General features: G+C 40.2%; 2 protein-coding genes across 2 annotated transcripts; one reads left to right on the forward strand and one right to left on the reverse strand.

Annotated features, from left to right (window-relative positions):
* Positions 1 to 634: 634 nt before the first annotated feature.
* On the reverse strand, positions 635 to 13,992 carry cops3 (COP9 signalosome subunit 3). Its single transcript, XM_049563689.1, has 12 exons — positions 13,829 to 13,992; positions 12,719 to 12,848; positions 11,462 to 11,574; positions 10,807 to 10,856; positions 8,897 to 8,989; positions 8,473 to 8,652; positions 8,222 to 8,362; positions 6,178 to 6,351; positions 5,062 to 5,148; positions 4,565 to 4,678; positions 4,367 to 4,447; positions 635 to 1,010 (listed from the first exon to the last, which is right to left on the reverse strand). Exons 1-12 carry the CDS (start codon positions 13,881 to 13,883, stop codon positions 957 to 959), a joined length of 1,272 nt encoding a protein of 423 aa, XP_049419646.1. The 5' UTR covers positions 13,884 to 13,992; the 3' UTR covers positions 635 to 956.
* A 1,929-nt stretch (positions 13,993 to 15,921) lies between these two features.
* On the forward strand, positions 15,922 to 23,116 carry LOC125880947 (5'(3')-deoxyribonucleotidase, mitochondrial-like). Its single transcript, XM_049563797.1, has 5 exons — positions 15,922 to 16,668; positions 18,954 to 19,054; positions 20,341 to 20,401; positions 20,537 to 20,651; positions 22,199 to 23,116. Exons 1-5 carry the CDS (start codon positions 16,393 to 16,395, stop codon positions 22,336 to 22,338), a joined length of 693 nt encoding a protein of 230 aa, XP_049419754.1. The 5' UTR covers positions 15,922 to 16,392; the 3' UTR covers positions 22,339 to 23,116.
* The last annotated feature ends 262 nt before the right edge of the window (positions 23,117 to 23,378 follow it).

Genomic DNA, 23,378 nt, shown 5'->3' on the forward strand with positions numbered 1-23,378 from the left:
AATAAGGGCGCTCATTGGCTGAAACATAAATCAGCTTCACCGTATCAATCAAGAACGTTACAATGTGACAATCAATAGTGGATGGAAATTGTAAATTCACCCTCACAGCACACGTAGAAGCAAAGGGATAATAATCTTTTCACAAAGCCATGAAACCCAGCACTATATTCTTAAACAATTTATTATTAACAGATCCACAATCGCAAAGCTCAAGCTCCCAAATGACATGACAGTTTGGTTTCATCTGTTGACTTCACCTCTTGTAATAATAACAAGCTGTCCAAACGGTTTTCTATACAGTGCTCTAGCGACCTCTAGTGGATCCAACCTAAAAAAAGAAAAAAAGAAAAAGGAAAAAACAAAAACAAAACAAAACAGTGCACCAGATTGTGAACGACTCCTCCATTGTGCCGAGTTTGGTCAAGGGCATGTCCATGTGTACAGATTTGCTATTGATGACAGCTACATTCTAACCGAAAAGGAGTGAGAGGGAAATGATCATTGCAGTCTTTACAAATGTAGAATATATCGGATTTATTCCTCGTCAGCCATAGATGTTTTTACCTCATGTAATGCCCTCTTGTTACGGCCATCATGCAGCAGAACCAATACAAACAGTGAGATTATTCACACATATGTTTGGAACAAATAAGTCCAGTTTTTATTATTGTGGTTTCTGTTAATGTAGCAGTGGCGCTCCAACCTGAACATTGATAAATAAAACACTGACAAAATTGTAATCTTTTTTCCTTTTCTGTAAGGATCATTTGTTATCCTTAAGACACTGTGAAGAAAGAATAACCAAATTTATCATCATTCCACACAATTAGATTTTCCTTGACCAATGTCCTTATGCAATAGAATGTTTGTTTGTTTTCCTCTTTTAAAAAAATCCAACTCATCCTGGGGAAGAACGTGTTGGGTGGTGGCAGCGTTCTCTCCCTGTCCAAGGCCCCTCAGGAATAACTTGATGTTTTGCTACCAACATCGTCCTCCTGCGATCCCATACTCTGGAAAGTAAACACATGTCACATGTTGAGAATGTTACCTGACCTGACAACTGGAGAAACCGGTTCCTGCTGCGTTTCCATAATACGGCTATCAGTTCTGTTACATCTTGGGCCTCTTTAAGGAAGCAGGAGGGTTACGACTGAATTCTTGGCTGAGAAAACCCATAACTGATCTTTTTACACTTGTCCATGTTCCAGATTTGAGGGAATGTTATATGGCGCTCAGAGAATTGATCCTCTCAATAAACCTGCTTCTTGGAACAAAGCCCTGAAGACATATCCATCAACTTCTTTCTGTTTTTGATGATATATATGTAGTGCCAATGCGTCTCTAACACCTAAATACAAAAAAGGGCATGTCTTGTACAACTATCTCTTTTTCCTGTACTTCCAACAACTCTAGCTACTGTTGTACTACAATCTTTAATTCAACTCCCTCACATATAAAGCATCTTTGCACCATGAATCCAACTAAAATGAAATTGTCTCTGTATCTGAGTCCTTCCACTTTCGACAACCGTTCATCCATTCGACTTCACACTTGTCGGTGCACTGCTGAGGACCCGAGGGAGTGCAGTGTTGAATGCGAGCTCTTAAGATCTAGGGGACACGTTTATTAGAAGTGTGTATCTACCACCAGAAGTACACACCGTGCAGTGTATTAAGAGACCCCTATTAACTGTTACACCGCCGCAGGACATGCTGGGTACAGCTCGCTCCAAGTCACTCACTACAGTAAATTCAAGAATAGAAGAAAGGTCGGAGATGTTAGACTGTAGCAAACTCAAACATTTACAGCTGCAGCAATGTAACTTTCGGGTTAAATGTTTTGACTTCATTGAGGCCATAAAATGTTGGTGTGAGCTTTCACACCCAAATGATGCGTATAATGTACAGAGTTGGGTACTGTTTACATTTGAAGCGATACTGCTAACTGCAATTAGGTACAGGTACCCAACAGTGCCTTTTCTTTAACAACAAAAATTGAATTTCTGAACAAGCTGCAGGGGTGGCTTAGGAAACTAAAATTCTGCTCCTCTGCTCCTTTCTAATGACATAAAGAGCGTATCTTTTATATCTGTCTGCTTGCTTGTGTGTGTGTGTGTGTGTGTGTGCCAGCTAGTCTAGCAGTGATATGAGGCTATGATTTAAATGAAATAGCTAAAGCGCTGTAGTGTTAGGCTTGCTGGGAAGCATTTCCCAGCCGTGGGTGCTTCCACCTCTTGTCTGAAGTTTAACCCGGGGGCTCAGCTGAGCACTGTAGCCTGCACTTCCACTTCCTGTCTAAACCCAGCATTCTCACACTGATGCGCTCTTAGGTACTGCCACTTGCCACCAATGGATTCAACGTTAATACATACTCGTAGTCCCGCAGTAATTCAGGCCTAGTCCACACGGACCCGTGTACTTCTGAAACTGAAGTTTTTCGGGCTCCGGTTTCCAAAAAAATTCGTCCACACGAGTGGTGTGATAAATAAGATATGGTGTAATATATAAGATGTCCACACGAAACCGCAAAACCCGCTACCAAGTGATGTAATACACATGCCAAAACAGTAGGTGGCATGTGATGTAACTTCTAACAGAAAGGCCATTTTTAACCAATCAGAAGTCAGAGTCAATACCGGAATCAAGGCTATTCAAGAGAAGGCTGAGACACAGGGTCAAACATGGGGGGATTGCACATGCGCAGTAAAATCTGGTCTGCACTTCCTCAAAGGCTCAGTAGATGGCGTGAGACCGCGGAATAAAGGGGATGTGCATGCATGTCATTTTCACAGCTTATTACTGGACTGTCACTGGTGGCCTGTGTTGTGGGTGAGAATGACAGAGATGCAATTCGGACAACTTCAGGCAGCCGCCATCCAAAAGTCCAAGCAGACTGCACCAAGCGCACTCCTTGATTGCAGGAGCGGATCCTGCGCTTTTTATCTAGCGCCCCTGCTGTCACCCTCCAGCATCGCAGCTCAAGTTACACTGCGCATGTGCAATCCCCCCATGTCTCAGCCTTCTCTTGAATAGCCTTCACTGGAATAGGGAAGTGCGGTAAATAAAAACAACCCGATCCACAAAAATAGCACGACTTAATTCAACAGCAGAGGCGCCTGAACGACCAACTACACTACCACGAAAGCAGCGACGGGCCTGCCAACGGAGGTTCTGGATCCGGCCTGGTCGGACCTCCGTTGGCGGGCCCGTCGCTGCTTTCGTGGTAGTGTCGTTGGTAGGGGTGTAAATCACCAGCTTCATCGCTATGCAATATTATATCGATTTGTTTGGATGACGATACGATGTTTGCCGATATCACAAAGTCTGTCACGATACAATTTTGTTTCGATTCGATTCAGGAGCCTGTGATTGATATGACGCGATATCATATGCCCACCTAACACAATCATTTACATCAACTCACAAAAACAACTAGAATATGATTTGACAATTTTATTTCTGAGCTCTGTTTGTTGTTGAGCGGAGGCGCGCTTGCCCAGAAATGGTGACACAGATGTTCTATGTGAATTTCAAAATAAATGTGTATCTTTAAGATGACGATATGGATCGATGTTTTCATTTTGCATCAATATAATCGGATCGTTAATCAATGAATCGATGTATCGATGTGGATCTATGTATCATTACACCCCTAGTAGTTGGGGTAGCTAGCAACAGGAGCAGCCTCCTTCGTTGGTCGTTAGGTCGAGCAGCTGGATATACCATCCAAAGAGATCAGATAGCACGCTCACAAATAAAGTTAGCACCAGCATGTTTGTTTGGTCTGCCATTTCACTAGCTATTTACCGTTGCTCTGACGTCAAACAATGGAGACAGGTAATAAAATACTGAGTCTTCCAAAAACTTAACCCCTGACTCCATTTTTTGGGGGCCCAAAAGTTCAGTTGCGTGTGGCCTAACAGCCAGACTGCATAGAATAATACACGATTTCAGAAGTACATGGGTCCATGTGGACTAGGCCTCAATCTGTACCCTTACAACTACCCAGTTTGGTATCTAATCCTACTACTCTACTATTGCGAGGGGATGCAGTGATGTCACGGCAGGTGTATTTCCTCAGGAACCAAGAAAATTCAGTGAGGAGTGTGAAGCTGTTTGGATGAGCGGCTCTCGAGAAAACTGAAAGCAGCAATACCAGAGGACAAGCAGTCGGCCTGTTCCAGGCAACTTTAAACAGGCAATGCACTCGTAAAAATATATAAATCCAGCCTTAAGGCACAAGGTACACACTATGACACTCACAAGGACATATTTGTTAAGATTCCACAAAGCAAAATGCATCCACACATGCAAAAAACAATGTCCAAATAACAAAAAATATATATTTATATATTTGATGCTGTTACCTTCTGCACAAATTGTGGGTTTACTGTGATTTCTTGATCCATAGACTTTAGTTTCTCATCCAGCTCTATACATTTCAACATCTGAAAGGAGAGAAACGACAACTTCACTTTAAAAGTAGTTACCACCAAACATACTGTCAGGGTTCATACATAACATCATGACAGGACGACGCCGTAAACAGAATTGGACGTCTTCACCTCTTGGTCAATTTTGTGGAGCATTGCTGGGTTGTTGTATTTTTCGGGGTTGTCGTGGAAGCAGACCATGCCATCCTTTTGGTTAATGCTAGCGTAGATCTCACCATCTTCAATCTGCACAGAAGCATAAAGAGGAGCATGATGAAAATTAAACAGAAAACGTCTATTACAGATCAGTGGTAAACTGCTGCTTCATAGAAGGTCAGATGCAAAACTTGTACTTCTAAGTCTATAAAAGAAAAACCTGCTTAATTAGCCAAGTTTACAAGTGTTAAATGACCAAGGTAAGAAGTGCTTTGTAAAGCTGATAAAATACTGACAGCATATTGTACAAAATATATATTCATCATCATAATATTTCATAATACCCACCCCCCTCCCATTAAATAGCAGACCTAATATGCAGTGATTAAAACATTCATTTTGATTTTAAGTAGGTGTACAGATGACATGTTGGACTGACTTTGCCATCTTTTATACTCTCTGGACCAACTTACCATGTGTAAGACGTATTTCTCTGCTTCCTGGGGGCCTGACAGCTGCACTCGACTCGCCATGTCTTGCAAGGACAGCGTCAGAAAGGTCTGCAGGGGGCACATGAAACAGAAGGTGGTTTTAAAAAATAACAGACTGAAGGATCTAATGAACTCATGCACAGTTACTTTTCTTTAGCTGAGTGTTGGATCGTTGAATTTGGTTCAATGAAGTTTAAACTGCTCAATTAAAAGCAAAATATTGCATCAGCTAACTGCAGCAAAGCGTTAAAGCCGCAGGAAAAAAAACAAATTTACCAAAACATTAAGATATTTCACATTTTACCCACTTACAGCTGGGTAAGTGATGTTACCCAGCTGTAGCTGAAGACAACAAGCTCTTGATTCATATCAGTTTTTCTCTCTCCAAACAAGCAGCTGGCTGTCAGATGTGTGTGTCTGCCTTCAATCACCCATGTTTTTTTGGATGTTTCCTGTCATTTGGATCACTGTCAATGCTAATGAGGTGCAGCAGCACAGTTGTAGCAGAGCAGGACTGAGAGACATTCCAAGATGTCTCAGATCAAAGTTGAGAGCGTCTGCAGCTTCTGTACTGTGACGCATTTCCCAGTGAAACGGGATATTTTAGTACAGTTACAGCAGGGACTTAAATCAAATCCTTGGCATTTGGCAATCACTAAAAAGTGTGTGGGCTTAGAGTTTAGTGCAACACAGAGCGACAGTGGAGCAGACTGCTGGCTCCACACACACCTCCTTCACTGTTGGATCAGGAGGAGGATGAGGGAGAGATGAACAAATTAGACCTCCGACTCATTGTTTAAGAAAAGGAAAGAAAGGTTTTGCATTTGCAATAAACACACAGTGATACTTGATTAAAACTGGGAAAATTAATTTCTCATTTAACTGCGTCCTTAAAAAAAAAAAAAAAAAAAAAAGGTATTGATCTCACCTGGTCAAATAAGCTGAACTTAACAGCTACATGCTACATGTACACTACAGCTTTAACCACCACATTAAGCGACGAGGGCTGGACGGATTTCACACATATTTTCTTGTGAAAACATCTGTCTTGAATTAATACAGAAATACAAAGACACACAAACATGCGGGCACACCCACCTTTGTTAGCCTCTGGATGTTCTTCTTGTAGAGGGAGGAGAGGCACTGTTTGACCAGGCCTGTGTTGTTGTCTCGTGTGAAAGTCTCGCTGTGTTTGTTGACCAGGCCGCGCAACTCGGCCGGGTTGTTGGTGGTGTAAACCTGAGCTAACTCGTGGTATGCGTTGCTCAGGGGCTAGAGGCAGCAGTAAGAGAAAAGGAAGAGGAGGGATAAAGAGAACACCAGTTAGTCAATGGCACATTCATTCACCATTCACTCAGTCTAGGTATTTACTGCCAGTTCACTAAGCACTTTGGACTTTGTAATAATAATAAAGATTGATTATATCATAATCAACAGGTTACTTGATAATACAAATGAAGGTAACGGTAACCTATTTGACTCCTCACATGAAACCTAGATAAACAGCAAAGGGCTTTGCATGATGGCAAAACCTTTTGGGTGCTTGAGGGTCTATAATTTCAAAGGCACATGCAGCTCTAGTAAGACAAACACAACATTGTATACAGCCAACATATAAACTGGTCTTTCATGTAGAAAATGAGATAAAGTGATGCATGAATTAATACCTCATCAGCTTTTGAATGACAAAAACCTTCAATCACAGCAACAGAATATTACAAATGTTTAACTTCAAGCCTTGTCAACATCTAATATATGACTTAAATAAAATCTGAGAAAAGAAACATAAAGCACTACAAAACAACAGGCCTGATCTGAACATTAATATATGAAAGATACATATTAATATTACTGATATCCACTCAGTAACAGAAACAAATCACACAAACTGACTTGCAAACTGGCTATGGCTCTACCGTTCTCCACATTGTTAACATGTTGTTAACTGTTCCTGCTTTAGCTTACAGACTGTGGCAGTAAGAACATGGACTCTCTGCTTTAATCGCCAATGCCAACTTTCTGTCTCACTTGACCACACACTTGCTACAGTAACAATGTAATATGTAACCATGTGGATTGCATTTTAACCGGCCTTGGCCATTGTCACATGGTACTAGTACTGCAAGCATCAAAACTTACACGTGGTGTGGCATTTACAAGTTGTTTTCTTCATCTACTCTCACTGCATATGTCTCGTGGTGTGTGGGCAGCATGTGTGTGTGCACATTAAGATTCACGGTGTCACTTGTTTCCAACTCAGTTGTTGCTGTTGTAATTTTTAACCACAACTTTTGGGATTTGAAAAATGCTTTCTCTTACATCACGATATTGGTTTGAGTGAGATTTATTGTTTAACTCTTGAATGATGCAAAACAATTCAACAGCAGCACAAACTACATTCTCCACAATGACCATAAAACAACTGTCTAAAATAGTTTTGACAAAAACAGTAAAAACTTGTTATATTAGACTGCAATAGTTTTAGCTAGTGTACATTTCTTGACTAGTTTTATCTGGCTATTCTAACAAAATTATAATGAGCTGGCTTGCATCAGCTTAAAATCCGGTTACCTAAATGCTTGCCAATGTAATCATTAACCAAGACAGCAAAACCCTAAAGGTGTGTTCAAATGTTTTGCACAGCATGATTACATGCATAGTCAAGGCCTGACACCGTGTCACAAAAACCTTTCAGTGCTCAGATCAGGTTGATATTCTCCTGAAGAAACTAAGAACCACAAATGGAGGACAAACTTATTGTCACCCCCTGTGGGCACCTGGAGCTTTACAACTCGACAGAGACAACACAAAAGCAGTGAGGGCTCGGAGAAAAGTAAGCGAAGCCATGGGACTAAATGGTGTGGAATTTGTGGAAGGTAAATAACGAAAAGAGTGAAGCGGTAATGTGCAGCAAAATCATATAGAGTCTTGCTGCCTTGCTTCACGCTGGTTCAGAACACAGAGCCTCCGTGTCTACATTATTTGATTCCAGCTATGAACCAAGGTAACACTTAAGTTAGTGTTAGCTGCCTTCCTGAGTGAGTTTGCACAACCCTTAGTTCAGCTTTTAAGGGCAAATATTCATAAGTTGCAAATACACTCCAGCAGCAGTGTTTGCACTATTTTTGCTATTTGTCCTTACCTTGATGAACCTCCCTACTATTTGTGAGGTGTATTTGGGCAGCGGCTGCACTTTGCCGTGGAGAATGAGTGACACCAGGATGTATTTCTTATAGGCTTCCAACATGATGTGGCTCACTGCCATGGCTGGAGTGGTTATTGCCTGACAAGAGAAAATGACGCACATATGATCACCACAAATATAACGCAGAAACCATTTTGCTATGTTATTCAACGCATGCATGTCAGAGTATTTAAGAAGTGTGAGAGTACCTGTTCATAAAAATACAGTGCTCTTTCAAAGTTTTTGAGGCCCGTGTAGATCATGCCACCATAGTAGTAGTAACATAAAAAGTGCTTTGCGTCGTAAGCTCCGTTCTCCTTACAGATGTCCATCATGTCCAACTCCAAGAAGGGCAGGGCGGGCTTGAAGCACTTTGCTAACAAGCACAGCTGCGAGGAGACAGGTAGCAAGGATAACTTAGACCATTACACTGGACAGTCACAAGGGAAGGAACTGTGCTGGGACTAAGCTTGTGTTTGAATTATTTAACACAACCCTTTAAATGGCATGTTCAACAAGTATGCACTTATAGAAGGAGGAGATGGAAAACAACCAAGATAACTGCTGAATAGATCACATTTTGTGGCAAAATTACACATGCAAGTTATATCATGAAGCCATACAGTGACTCACCTGACACAGGTCTGCATGAACTGAGGTAAGTTGGTTTGTGTTCATCTGCATTTTGTCTATTGCCTGTTTTAGGACGACAACACCCCTCAATGGCTGTCAGAGGGAGAAAAAAACATGCAGTTAGTTATTCAGCTGCAGCTTCTCTGAGACTTCCAAACACACTGAAAACGGTCCAGGCCTGTACCACGCTTTAAAATGCATTAAAATATTTAGATTGAGACAGAAAAGGAAAACATGCTACTCCTGGATGTGGAGAATCAGCGGCGTAGGAGCAGTGGGATGACTCATGTGGGCCATGTCTTTTCGGACAGTGGGGGAAAATAACGTTAAAATGTACTAATTCCACTATGGCCCAGGGGACACTGCTTTTGCAGCTTTGTGTATGTGGCATTACAGATAGCTTCAGACACTCACAAGCTACACTGCATGGTGTCCTTTAAAACATCACACACATAACAGGCATGTTGACAAGGACGCATCACAGTAACAAGGACATCATACAAAGCTCAAAAACATTACAAAACAAACAACATTAACACTCTTGTTCAGGTGGGATGATGTTGGTGTTTTTCCGTTGTCTCTACTGGACTACACAGACAAGAGTGATATGCAAGGCTTTGTCTAGTGCTGTTCAGAATTGGGATTTAAGTCCGAGGCCCTACAACTTTTGGAGCTGGTAGTCTGTTTACATCAGTGAATACACACACTATGCACCCTATGTTTGACTGCGCAGGAAGTCTTTAATGGAAGCAGGTGACTCGTTGGTTCGATGACTGTCATCCTGCATGATCAGGACCCACACGAGGAAATCAAATTCCTGTGACTGACAGGCGTTTATGCTGCACTTTAATGGTGTGTATATTTATGTTTTTTAAGTGTCACAAAGAGCTCTTGAAGAAAATAACTGAATACGAACGATATTGGTATTATCTGACTGCATGTTGTGCATTATGACTTACAGGTAGAGACCGTATTGATTGAATTTAATTAACAGACAAAGCATACTGAGTCAGACACAAGCACAGCAGTATTAGCAGCTTTTGACCTGATAATCAGGGAAATAACCTGTGCTGACGTGCATATGTGTTACCATGGTAACCAAATGGTTTGCATAAATAGGTTGTATACATGGCCTTATGCAAGTAAAGTGTAAGAAAGCTTTGTGAACAGATTTCTCGATCAGCAGACGGATTTTTTTTAGGTAGTTTGTCTTTTAAAATCAAGTTAAAAACACGTATCTGTTATCATAAGATTTCATGTGGTTGGTTCGTTTGCTTTCAGACCACAAATGAACAATCTCGGTTCAGTTGTTTGGTCCGCACCAGGGCTCTATTGACAGCTTTTACACGGGCCAAAATGAGCCATAGAAATCTGGCAAATGGATCCAAGTTTGATTTAACTGAACCAAATAGGTATAAAGGCACCCTGAGAAATAAGACACCACTCTAAAATAAATACATAAATCCCATTTGTATTCTGAAATGATATTTAAACTTTGTCGTCTTCATTAGCAACCACATCACTGCACACTAGTGCTGTGTGAGTCATAAATGGAAATAGTTTTGTGTAACCAGAACAGCATTTTAAATTGCATAATCTGTAATGTAATCACTGAGGAAAATACTGTTTCCCAGCGAGGATATGGAGACATTTTACTGATGACTCTTACAAAAGAACTGTAAAAAAAAAAATGCAGCTTTTCTTTCTGTCATATTTAATCCAGCTTTAGCTTTTTACATTTTATGCACTAAATTAGTCATTTAAAAAATCTATTCCCCTTCATTAACCAACATCAGCAATGACTGTTGATTTATTGGGAGTGAAAACATTTTTTGCTTCTGAATAAAAGCTCTGTTATGATAACTAGCTCAGCATTTCACTTCCCCTGAAGTCAGAATCCACAGTCTTACCTGTTTCCGCTCTACAAGGGCGTTTGTCAACTGGTGGCAGAGACCAGCAACTGTGAGAGGAAGCAGACGGGAAGGAAGGTGTTAAATTATTGATTTACTCTTTTAGTGGTTAGTTAAGTGTAAAGTGCTGCTCACGTGGGTACACAGGACACACTTCACTGCAGTTTATGCATCGCAAACATAGACCTGGGCAAACACATACATTCATACAATGTTTCCCCTCAAACTCAAAGGTTTAATTGTGCCAAATGCTGAGCACTACCACAGCTACAGCAACATACCTGCCCGTTGCAATCTACATAATAGATGCCACACCATAGCAACAATGCAGCATGTATTATTTTTGATTGCTACTAAAAAAAAACACTTGAGAGCTCATCAGCAGACACAGGAAAAAGCCAGTATCTGATATACAGCTTGGTAAATCTTTATATAGTAACGTACCTGCATGAGAAAGAGTGGGCATAATTCAGATAACGTGTAACACATTTTAGCAGACTACAGGCTCTCAACACAATACGCAAAGAAACACTTATCAGTTTAGAAATCTGTTTGTGTTCTACTGAAAACCTGTCCAACATAAAAAAACACCAGCAGGGCACAAACATGCTTCCCAAACATCTACGAGCGACAGGTTTAGTTAGTCTGGACTTACAAGTGTCTGTTGCATATCTAATGTGCTCCCCATTGCAGGTACTGATGAAGAGCTGGACTTGGGAAAAGAGCGTCTCAAAGTCAGGGATGTTTGGCATGGAGAACTTCACAAATCTGGAAGGAAAGAGATAGATGTGAGCAAAAGACCTTTAAGTTTTAATTTAAGTTAATTGTTACTGATGGTAAACAGTATTGCCAGCAAAATCAAACGCCAACCTTAGATTTATTTTCATTTGCAACGTTTTTTGTTTTGTTTCATTTTTTTGGGCACCATGTCCATTAATTTTTGTAGCTTCTTCTTAGATGTGTGCTGCGTACAGTCTGGCATCTGTCTGTATTTCTTTACACAGCTCCACCCTCACCTGCATGCTGTGGCAATGAACATCCCAAACACAGCAAAATAAGAATAAAGGAAGGAAATACAGGCAGAAGGGAGGGTCTCTATAAAGAAATGCACGGCCACACACTTCTAGTGGGTCATAAATGATTATTTACGATGACTTACTTTTTAATGAGTTCATACATTGGATGGCTTAAATTGTTAGGTCATCTCTATATGCTAAGGCTCAAATGGTATCTATAGAAACGTGTTTACTTGAGTTTTTGAGGTTTGTGATACAGAAGTGAACTCATGATGCATGATTTACTAAAAATAAAGAATCATTTTCTTTGTTACGATGTTAGTTCAGGCCTACATTATTAGTTGCAACAGGTAGATTTGACCTGCTTTGTGGCTGCATTAGATTTGCAATGCTACATGCAACAGGCAGCCTTTACAAACACAATACCACTGAGAAGAAAGGGAATGGCACCTTTTATTCAAGGTGCCAATCCTGGATTATTTATTTTGTTTCAACCAACTTGGCAAGTCACATTTTAAGCTAAAGACTGGCAACAAAATTGTGTTCACCATTCTCTATCTTTTTCCAAGGTTTCACCACCTCTACCCTAATAATCACTAAAAGTTCAATGTGACCTTCAACAGACACAACGATAACAGAAACTCCAGACCCAAATTAGAGATACATTAAGCGAAAACAAGGAGCATCATGAAGACGGTAGTGTAGAAGAGCACAAGACTGGACAGAACTGACCTCAAAGGCAAACAAGACCAATAAATAAATGAGTTAATTAATTAATTAGATTAAAAAAAAACAGCAGCAGGCGTCACTAGACACGAAGGAAGGGGTCCTGACTGGTGCCATCTACACTGCCGGTGGCAACCCTTGAAAGAACAGGAACAGAGCAGGATACTTACAGCACAGCCAGCACGCCTAGGGAGTGCTCCTGGATGTCCAGAGCCCCCAGCACCGTGTCCAGGTGGGACAGATTTTTGGCCAGCAGCTCCCCACTCTTGTTGATCAACTCGCACAGCTGAGTCATCTGGCCTGGAGTTGAAGGGGCAGGAAAATAGAGGGAAATCAAACCACTTTAGACCTTATTGCATACCCTTTAGATCTTCGGAAGGACACAGATCTCATATCTTAAACGAATTACATTGCAATGCTAGATGTAGATTAGTTTTAAATGAGGCTGCTTTTAGGCTGGCCTGCTGTTTTATAAATGAATTAGGTTGTTCTACTGGAATTAAATGTCAGTGATTTTCAACTTACACATTTTTATTACATGCTGTGGACACATGCCCAAAGACTTAACTGAACTGAAAACTAGACATGGTATTATAACATCCCTCTTATCACAGGAAATGTAAATGACGAGGTTAAACTAATATAAAAATACAAAGGACAGGAGAGCAATACTTTCCTCCAAGTATGCTGAGGCATTTTCTCCATCGTTTCAGTGGTCGAATTAGTGATAAAATTGCAATTTTCTTGTCTACGGATGCCCAGAGGCTATTCTTTACAAATGCAGAAAACAAACTGACTTACAAAATGATACACGATCATCGAGCTGTGGCTGAGTGTCTCAATATAAATCGGCCGGTCAAGTGTCCTGTCAAGGCCTTGCAACAGAGGTAATGCAAGTGCGATTGACAGTTGACTTTAAACCAATAACATTCGTTAATTCCGTTCTTCAGCCAATCATGTGGGGCCAGGGCGGGACTACCGGTGGGCAGCCCTCAGAAATTATTTTCTAGATCAAAAACAAAAAGTAGGATTTTGACATTTTCTTTGATATACCACCTAGTTCGCGATTATCCTAGACGTCCCCGTGTGCTAACGCATCTTCTGGTGATACTTTACAGAACTCTCGCAGCCCCATAAAGTCATTTTTGCGGTGTGTTTACATGATAAAGCAAAAAGAGGGCTCTGACCAGTTTGGCTGCCTAGCTATCGGCAAGGCATTGGATAGCATATGCTAGCTAACTAGCTAATACTTCCCACTCGAATGAGTTTAGCAAGCCTACCTTGAGCGGAGAGCTGCCGCACATTGTTCACAAACTGCTCCAAGGCTGAAGCCATTATTTCCTGGGTCCAAAGTGGAGGTAATTTGCACTGTTTTTCATTCAAACGTCAGAAACAACTCCGTCCGGACTAAGACAGGGGGCCACACAGCCGCCACTGAGGTGAAGCTATCGCGATATCATAAAAACAGAACAGACTGCAACGAGATTTGCAAACCGACCACTGGATTCTTAAAGGGCCAGACACACGATTTGCTCAAAGTATTATTGTATTCTCTATTTTTGATAAATATATTTATTATTTAGAACTGACAACTTATTGTCCTTGTCATATATCTTAAAGGGACTACAGTTGTATATTTCCGACTGCAGTGCTAGTTTTTCCTTTAAGTAAAAATAAATACAGGAAATGACGTAGAATTTGCCGGGTTTTCAACGAAGATGGTATAAAATGTAAGAGCTCCTGTGTAACTGACTTTACAGAATCCACTGACTACAGACTGGACACCAAACACATTAAGTGTTCAGTACAGTATTAAAATGGGTAAAAACACTGAATAAAGCAGTTTCATACTACATATCAGTGTTTCTTCTACGCTGCTTGGAACGTCACACTGGTATCTTAATGTGTGCTCATCATATTTTGGATCCAAATGTTCAGGAGGTTTTTACCAACATTATCCACAGAGGTCTCCTCCTCGCAAAAACAAATTGACTCGGCAATTTCAACACTTAAAAAACATTGAATAAAGCAGTTGTTGCAGAGGTGCTGTTAACGGTAGTGGCTGACACGAAAACGTGAATGAGAGCCACGTTTGAGAGCCAGTGTTTGGTTTGTCCATTGTGGGCTACTGTATAAACATGGTGGTGCAACATGGTGATCTCTGTAGAGAAGGACCCGCTCCCTGTCTAGATACAAACAGCTCATTCAAAGGTAAGAAAATTCTTATTTTCAAGTGATTACACATTAAAGAAAACATGTTATATTCAATTTCTGCCAATATTAGGGATAGGAATCACCAGAGGCCCCACAATACAATATTATCATGATACATAAGTCATGATACAATATTAACACAATTTTTAACATGTTGCAATATGTTGAGTCTGGCAATAAAATATATTTATTACCTTTTTTCAACTGTAAATGATCAGACTCAGACTCAGACAACTTTATTAATCCCATTAGGGGCAATTGGTTTGAGCAGCCCAGCACAACAACATGTGAACACAACACATACAATAAACACGTAGAATAAAAATACAAAGATGCTAGGAATTATGTCCCCAAAGGAAGACTTTGTCAAGTCTTGTTTTATCAAATAAAATACAGTTAGTTAGTCTGTTTATCTCACTTAAACCATTTTTTACAGCAAAATGTATCTAGTAAACTGAAAAGCAACTGATCATAGTATTTTAGTAGACTACCAATTGTTTAATTTGTATTTGTAATATTAATAATTTCTATAATAAAAAAAATTGGTACTTGGTGTCCATGTAACAATACGATATTGCCACAAAAAATAGTGTGATACTATGCTGTATCAATTTTCCTCCCACCCCTAGCCAATATATCTTCCTAAATCCTACACACTGGACCTTTAATATAGGGCCTATAGTAATATTTTTTTTGTTTCATTGCCATACCACCATATGTCTAGCTTCCAATAGTGTTGGTGTAATGAAGCTTACTGAAGTGCACTGTAATTGTGATTGGTGGCAAATGCAAAATGTATAAAACCGATTTACAATCACTGAAAATGAGCAAAAGAAAAAAGAATACCACAACTCAAATAATACAAATACAAAATAAAGGATTGGTTATGACTTGTCACATTTAGGCAAAAATAAACTCCACCCATGAAAAAAAATAGATAAATAAATAATCATAATCATAATAAAAATAATGGTGGTAACACATTAACATACACGTTTTTTCCAAACTGGTTTACAAATTATTGAAGATGAGAAAAAATTGATTTGCAAAACTGTATAACTGTATAACTGCAGTTTGTGCCTATAACAAGGCTCACACACAAATCAGTGGCGGAGTGAGCCATCGTGTTGTTGTCACATATCTTTGCAGTGAGCAGGCTCGTAGTACAGTGTGTTCTCCCTGCTCAGCTTTTCTCTCCTTGGTGCCGCAGTACCAGGTGTGTACTAGTCGGTGTTGCTCAGGAGGCACCAACAGCCAGATGTTACAGATGCTGTGGGTTTGAGAAAGGCTCTGGGTCGCTGCCGGGAAGTTAATACACACTGACAAACGATGCAAACAGCTCCCATTACACTGTGACCAAAGGCATGTCACATTTGACCTGCCTGCTGCTGTGCGGCTAGCCTGTCAGCTAAAGTTAGCCACCGACCGCTAGCAGCTGTCTGGCTGTGACACAAAACTTCACTCAAAGATAAATAACACCACAATACAAAGTGCACGGTTTAACCGCCGCAGTATTAAGAAAACTTTCCGACTTCCATGCGGACTTTGTGCAGTGTCTCCAGCCGCCGTTTGGAGAGGGTTAACTCTAGTTACAGTACCGCAGCTGCAGCCGCTCAGTCAAGGGTCAACAATGTTGTTACTGTACGGCACCGCACGCCTACTAGGAAGAGGGAAAACTATGCTCCGTGAACCGGTTAAGAGGATTTGCGGAAACATGTCTTCCTCCTCTGCCTCGGGTAAGAGACTGCGGGTTCTGGTCGACATGGACGGAGTTCTGGCGGACTTCGAAGGGGGGTTCTTGAAGAAGTATCGAGCCCGGTACCCGGAGGAACCCCACATCACCCTAGAAGACAGGAGAGGGTTTTGGGTGTCAGCGCAGTACGGGCAGCTGAGGAGTGACCTCTGTGTAAGTGGCATGCATTCATGCGGAATATAGTTACTTGTAGTCACATTTGGAGTCCTACACAGAGCCAGATGCCCTGGAGCTGGGTCCCAAGGGTCCCTGGTAAAATAGTTATATTTGAACATAATTTAATTAACAATATTTGCCATTGACAGACTGTGTTGTAGATGCAGCTCTCCCTCTGTGGAGTCTGCAGTTGTAGCTTGACATTAACCAACATGATATATTGCTGGTCACTCACACAGAAACATTCTTTAATGGGCTATATAGAACAGTGCTCGTTAGTCTTCTTTTGCTAGTGGTTCATTAAAGCAAAGCAATGATCAGAGTGGTGTAGTGGTAGGTAATGAGGTGGGTGTACTACTAGGTAGATGGGTAGGATACCAAGCAGGAAGTGGGTGTACTCTCCTATATATTCCAATTGGCTGATGGGTGGGTACACTGTAAACAGACAGGAAAACATGATGGAATTCCCTCTATACCTGTGTATACCCCACTGGTTTCCACCCTTTTTCCTTAAGGGCCCCTTTTTAATCATTAAGTTAACTGATGACATCTGACAAAGTGACATTTAATGGATATTTCATATATTATTTAATGCATAATGATCACAGTGCAGAACAACTGTACAGGTAGCCCAAATATTGAACACAAAACCTGCAGGAAGTTTGTGTAAAAGGAGCAATTTATATGAATTTTGAGCAGATTATTTCCTGTGAATATTGCACGAGAGATGAGTTTCCTCTGTCAGGTATCTTTATAATTAATATTTAATTATTTTATTTGAATAATAATCAAAACTTGTATAATGTAGTTTCAGTTTCGTTTATTTAAGAAGGGACAGTGCAAATTAATAAATAAACATGGTATAAAAATGCCAAAATTAGCCAAAAGGCTATTTTTCAACTGTAGTCTCTACCTAAAATACAAGAAAGCACAAAAATCAAACAAACAAAAAAATGACACAAAAAATGAAAAGAAAACAGGGCATACAGTTTAAAAGACTTCTTTAAACGCATCAGCAAAAAATGATTTTAACATGTTTCTCTAGTCACAAGGATGTAATGATAATCAAATGTGTGATTGAGTGCATAACAATGATTTCATTTCATCTTCTTCACAGAAATAAATGCAGAGAAAAGTCTTGTGACCCCTAGGCTGGGTCAGGACCCCTAGGCTGGGAACCAGTGCACTCAAACATATTGATGAAAAATTCTAATTAAAAAAAAAAAAAAAAAAAAAAAAAGCTATGCTGTTACAGGCAACCATGCACTGCCTTCAAATAAGCATTAGCAAATGTAATCATAGTCACAAATAAACTTAACATATTAGCAGTATTATTACTATTGAAGTGTACTGCAGCTCTTTGTGTGGTTTGGCCACATAGTGTTGCTGCACCCAGCCGTTGCTCAACTGCTGTGTGTACAATCAGTGTCAAACACTGAAGTGTCTTTCAATTCTGTTGCATTCAAATGTTTTAAAAAGTGGAAAACTAGAATGTAATATTAATGTTTAAATTGTCAGTCTTTTATGTTGCACTGCATGTGTAATGTATGTCGACAGCAGTGGCATTCATTTATTGCATATTTGTAAATTATACTGCACAGCTGTACTTGCATATAATAAATATTTTAACAGGAAATGGGGGCAGACCCCCAGCAACAGCCTTGACTGTACTACATCACTGGCAGTGCCTGTATGCACCCTCAGAGTGGTGCATGTATGCATTTGCATTGTGCTGACCTGTTCAATCTCAGCTAGCCTGAAACGTAGCCAGTATCTGAAATGACAAAATGCAGAGCCTCTTATCCCACACTGTAAAAAAAACTACCTCCATACTGAACCATTACATGTTTTTCCCCACAAATGTTTTTCTGTATTGGTTTAAGTTCAGTGAACCAAACTGCCCACTCACCCTGATCTGAAAAGCTTTGTAGAATATGTCTAATCTGTGTTATATCACACAAATAAATTATGCCACAAAATTGTACACTAGGCCAAGGTTATGAGGTCTGTGTTGAACATGAGCACAAAAGAGGAAATATACCACAAAGATGTTTTTCTCACTTCCTGCTTTGTCATTATTGACACATTCAAAAAAGCTGCACAGTACAGTCTCATTCAGATATCAGCTTCTCTATTCCTTTTGGCAACCGGGTGTCTATCTGACACTGAAAAAGTCAACTTATGAACATTCAGTCTTTAGAGCACATGTTACATGGATACATACATACATACACCTTATCAGTCACTGATATGATGCTGGGTGTGTGTTTATTTTGCTCCAGGAAAAAGCCATCAGTATCTGGGAGTCCAAGGACTTCTTCATAGAACTGGAGCCACTGCCAGGAGGAGTGGAGGCGGTCAAGGAGATGGCCAAGATGGATAAGTAGGTCTTGAACATTCAGTTCACTCATCTGATATATAATCTGATTGGGCTGCTGCTGATGTAAGAGTAAAATGTCATACAGGCAAGTTTCTGAGCAGTAGATCATCTCAGAAAATGAGTGAGGGAGAAACACTGCTTTAAAGTAAGACAGCTCACCAGTGTTGCCATGATGTCATGGCAACAGTATTTTGATGTGTGAAAGGGTCACCCCAAGGAAGCTATTTAAAGCTTATAATAGGGGGCCTGGGGGCCCACAAATAACAGACAGGATATTGGCCAGATATCCTTAGGATACAACAACAAAGAAACAGACATATAATAGACACACAATAGACAGTAACAGTGTTTTAGTTTCAAATAATACTTTATGTAGTACACATGAGGAATTAACAAAGTCATATACAAGATGAAGAGAAGCGGCCCTAAAATGGAACCCTGGGGAACCCCATGATTGATGGATTGGTATGATGATTTATGGTCATTTACATAAACATATTGGTGTCTTTAGACAGATAACTATGAAACCAGTCTAGCGCTAGGCCTCTAATACCATAGTGTTGCAATTTGTTGATTAGGAAGTCAATCTTGATGGTATCAAATGCTTTAGATAAGTCCAAAAAAATGCCAATACCGTAGTCACCTTTATCAATTGCATCATTGATTTTATCAGTTAGATCCAGTACTGCCATATATGTAGTATTTTTCTTCCTGAATCCATACCCAGAGGAAACCCACACTGACACAGGGAGAGCATGCAGGCCCCAAGCAGAAGCATTTATGGATTGATAATTATCACTGATTATTGTGTTGCTATGTCAAATACTGCTATGGAGTCATATTGAGGCACTGGCTGCTGTGCTGTTGGTGCACTCTGTGTGCTCTAATGAAAGCATCTGTATTGATAACAGGCTGCGTTTGCCATTTCCGGTAGCATTCTCAGAGCCACATGATACAGTGGAATAACATCTAAAAATAGCCGTCATATTTATGAAACTGTTTGTTTACATTTGCTCTAATGGTGGAAATAAATGGGTTTCTATAACCAGCAGTGTCTGAATAAACCTGTTTTCTTATCAGCGGTATGTGTCACATGGTGCGATCTCGTACTGTATTTCTGACCTCTTTGTTTTCCTTCCAGAGAATGTCCACCGCCTCATCCAAAAATAGCTATTGCTTTTGGTTACACAGAGTCGGCGTGTCTGTTATGTAAGCAGCTGGAAAATCAGTATTGTTGATGTTTTTAATTTTTCCACTCTTGTCTTGTTGTGTCCTTTTTCTTTCCGCAGCACAGATGTCTTTATTTGCACCAGTCCAATAAAACATTATAAACACTGCCCGTATGAGAAGGTAAGCCCTCTGCTCATCAACAACATCTATTCTGTTCTCTTTGGAAACACTTATTTGTTTTCTTTTTCTAATTAGATCTCATTTCCCCTGTGTGTGTGTGTGTGTGGGTGTGTGTGTGCATGTGTGTTTGTCCAGTATGCCTGGGCAGAGAAACATTTAGGCAGTGACTTTCTGGAGCGAGTCATCCTGACTAGAGACAAGACAGTAATCACCGGGGACATCCTCATCGATGACAAGCCTGACATTCTAGGTGAGGATTGTACGTGTGTTTGCGTGTGTGCACACGCAGTGTTTATCTCATCATAACAACAAAGATAATTTAATTTAGTCAAAGAATTATATAAGAAGAGATCATTATGTATTGTCACTCCTGTTTATATTGCATTTGAAATTGATGACAATGCAGCTCCCAGATCCATCGCTGCCTGCTAAGCTCCACCCCTCTGGTACGTGACATACGCAGTCTCTAATGATAATGTGTGGCACAGGCAGACAAAAGCAGGTTTCTTATTTCTAGTGGATGACTTTTGTCGGCTGAAATGAGAACGGTCGCTGGAGGAGTTGATCAGATGTAGCTGGCTGGCTAACTAAGCTAACGTTAGCTCCACAAATTGGCTGAAAATGTCTTTTAAGACAGTTTCCAGCTGACTTGTTTTAAAACTAGAATCCTGTAAAAGGTGTTGAAATGCATGCCAAAATGACTTAATTCACTCTAATAATCATATTCCTACATTACACTTACCTTTGAACAAGACCACATACTGTCTGCAATGCTAACCTGCAATGCTAAAATGTGATTTGTCCAAAAATCTGTCCTAAATTTGGTTAAAAGGTGTCTTGAACGGGTCTTAAAAAGCATTAAATTTAATTGTCTTATACCTGTAGGCTACACAGTGGATGTGCTTTAACTGAGTGCACTAGAAATTTCGTTGTATTGTATGCCTTACTGTACAATGACAATAAAGGAACCTTGAACTTGAACCTTGCTGTCACGAACAGGGCGCTTTGTAAATGCAGTGTGTAATCCCATGTGTTCATTGGCCCATGGGAGTTAAACTTGGTTACTACTGTGGCTAGCTAGTTAACAGGACAGGCAATTGCACCTTACCTTACACTAGACAAATCCACTCCTTACACTTTTTTCCATGTGTTTTTGCTTTTGTAGGGGCAAAAAAACAAAATGACATGAACCTCTAAATGCTTTAAATGTAGAGTAGCAGTCTTACTACAGACCCATGAACATTGCTTCAGCATGTGGATAACACCAAAGCTTGACGTACCTGTCTTGCCTAATGACGGTTGCTAAACTACTATTGCTTAATTGCTGTTCCAGCGTAGGGGGAAATACATTATTGTAAGTTCTCTGATGTGAAGAAGTGCAGCTGAGGTGAATTTGTTGACTGAGTTTTGAGAACTGAAGGCTATGCTGTTTATAACGATCACTGACTGGCAAAAGGCGGTGACATAACCAAATGTAAATATGTTTCTAAAAATAGCATTAAACTGAACAGCATTCAGCAAAGAGTTGAAGAGCAAGATTAATAAGACGGTAGAAGGAAGGAGAAAAATCTGAAAGGAAGAGGATTGCATAATCCTGTTTGTCATGTGGGTGTTAAAATGATTTGCATACATCTTCTTCACTGCTTCATTTACACCTTGTAAGACAGCTGCCACAGTGAAAGGACTGTTAGCCAGGATCTGCTGGGGTTGGTTAAAGCAGTGGTTTGTACGCTCTGCAAGGAAATATGTGTGGTTTTCATTTATATAATGTATCTATCTAACATGTCTCCTGACCAGGCGTGGAGCCCAAACCGACGTGGGAGCACGTCCTGTTCACCGCCTGCCACAACAAGCATCTTTCCATCAGCCCCTCCCATAGACGACTCCTGTCTTGGTCGGACAACTGGAGGGCAATTCTGGACAGTAAAAGGCAGTGAGGAACCCCTTCGCACATGAGCCCCAGCCACAGCCACCTGGCTTCCTGGTTAGTTGAGGACTTGGGGGTCTCTGTGGTAACATCATCACAGCACCGGTGGGGGTCGAGACTCAGAGGGAACTCTGTCTCGCAATACCAGAACTTATTTCTGAAAAGATGTACAGAAAAATTTTAAGAGGGGAACAATCAGAGGAATGAATAATATAAACAGGCTGGCTGTCTTACACAAAGCAGACACTTGTTGCACTCTGTCAGGAGAGGACATTCACTTGTTTGACCACAAGGGGGCACTCTGAGACTGAGTGTGAAGTGAACTACCTTTCCACCAACTTTCACTGAAAAAACTGTGACAACAAAACTTGAGGTAAAAGGGCAGATTGAACTTATTATATACAGCAGGGCACTCCACCACTCACTTAGATGTACAAAAAATAGTTTATGTGAGTCGTAGGCACTGTCGAGTATGTGCAATACATAAACATACTGTAAGAACACACATTGTTACATCTGGTCATCATTTTACATGTACTTTTTGGGAGTACCACTGTCATGTAAATATAAATACATGTACAGAGATGTCTCTTATGGTTTTAAAGAACAGATGTAGTTACATTGGTGCTTTTTTATACACAGTTCCTCTGTTTCACAAAGATCTATGCATCTTAACTAATACACGGATATAAGAAAAAAACTGAATTGCGCACATACTGTAAATATGCATGTTGCCAAAACCATCACTAGTGTTGGATATGTTAGAAATATTAAAGGAAGAAAAGACATATTGGGGTTTGTGTAAGAGTTTATTTTAGAATTTAACGTTTAATTTTTATATGTTAGAATGAACCAACACACAAAAAAGAGAAATGATTTATATTATATGTTGTTGTTTGTTTGTTTTACATGCTCTACTTTCACACAGCCAGTAAAGCTATTTTGAGCACAATAAGCAAAACTCTTGCAGTTTGCTCATTGTAAATACACTAAAATGAGAAAGTAGTGTTAAGAATTATTTATTTTTTATTTTAGCATGTCATTTGTGAT

The sequence above is a fragment of the Epinephelus fuscoguttatus genome, linkage group LG20 (assembly GCF_011397635.1).
Source record: "Epinephelus fuscoguttatus linkage group LG20, E.fuscoguttatus.final_Chr_v1".
Lineage (NCBI taxonomy): Eukaryota > Metazoa > Chordata > Actinopteri > Perciformes > Serranidae > Epinephelus > Epinephelus fuscoguttatus.

Excerpts from the sequence above, each read along its gene's own strand:
- cops3 (XM_049563689.1), bottom strand. The coding sequence starts at position 13,883 with ATGGCTTCAGCCTTGGAGCAGTTTGTGAACAATGTGCGGCAGCTCTCC. Across the intron at positions 12,849-13,828 it reads GCGGCAGCTCTCCGCTCAAG|GCCAGATGACTCAGCTGTGC; the intron begins GTAGGCTTGCTA and ends CTTCAACTCCAG. Across the intron at positions 4,679-5,061 it reads AGAAATACGTCTTACACATG|ATTGAAGATGGTGAGATCTA; the intron begins GTAAGTTGGTCC and ends GCTTCTGTGCAG.
- LOC125880947 (XM_049563797.1), top strand. The coding sequence starts at position 16,393 with ATGTTGTTACTGTACGGCACCGCACGCCTACTAGGAAGAGGGAAAACT. Across the intron at positions 19,055-20,340 it reads GAGATGGCCAAGATGGATAA|CACAGATGTCTTTATTTGCA; the intron begins GTAGGTCTTGAA and ends TTCTTTCCGCAG. Across the intron at positions 20,652-22,198 it reads TGACAAGCCTGACATTCTAG|GCGTGGAGCCCAAACCGACG; the intron begins GTGAGGATTGTA and ends TCTCCTGACCAG.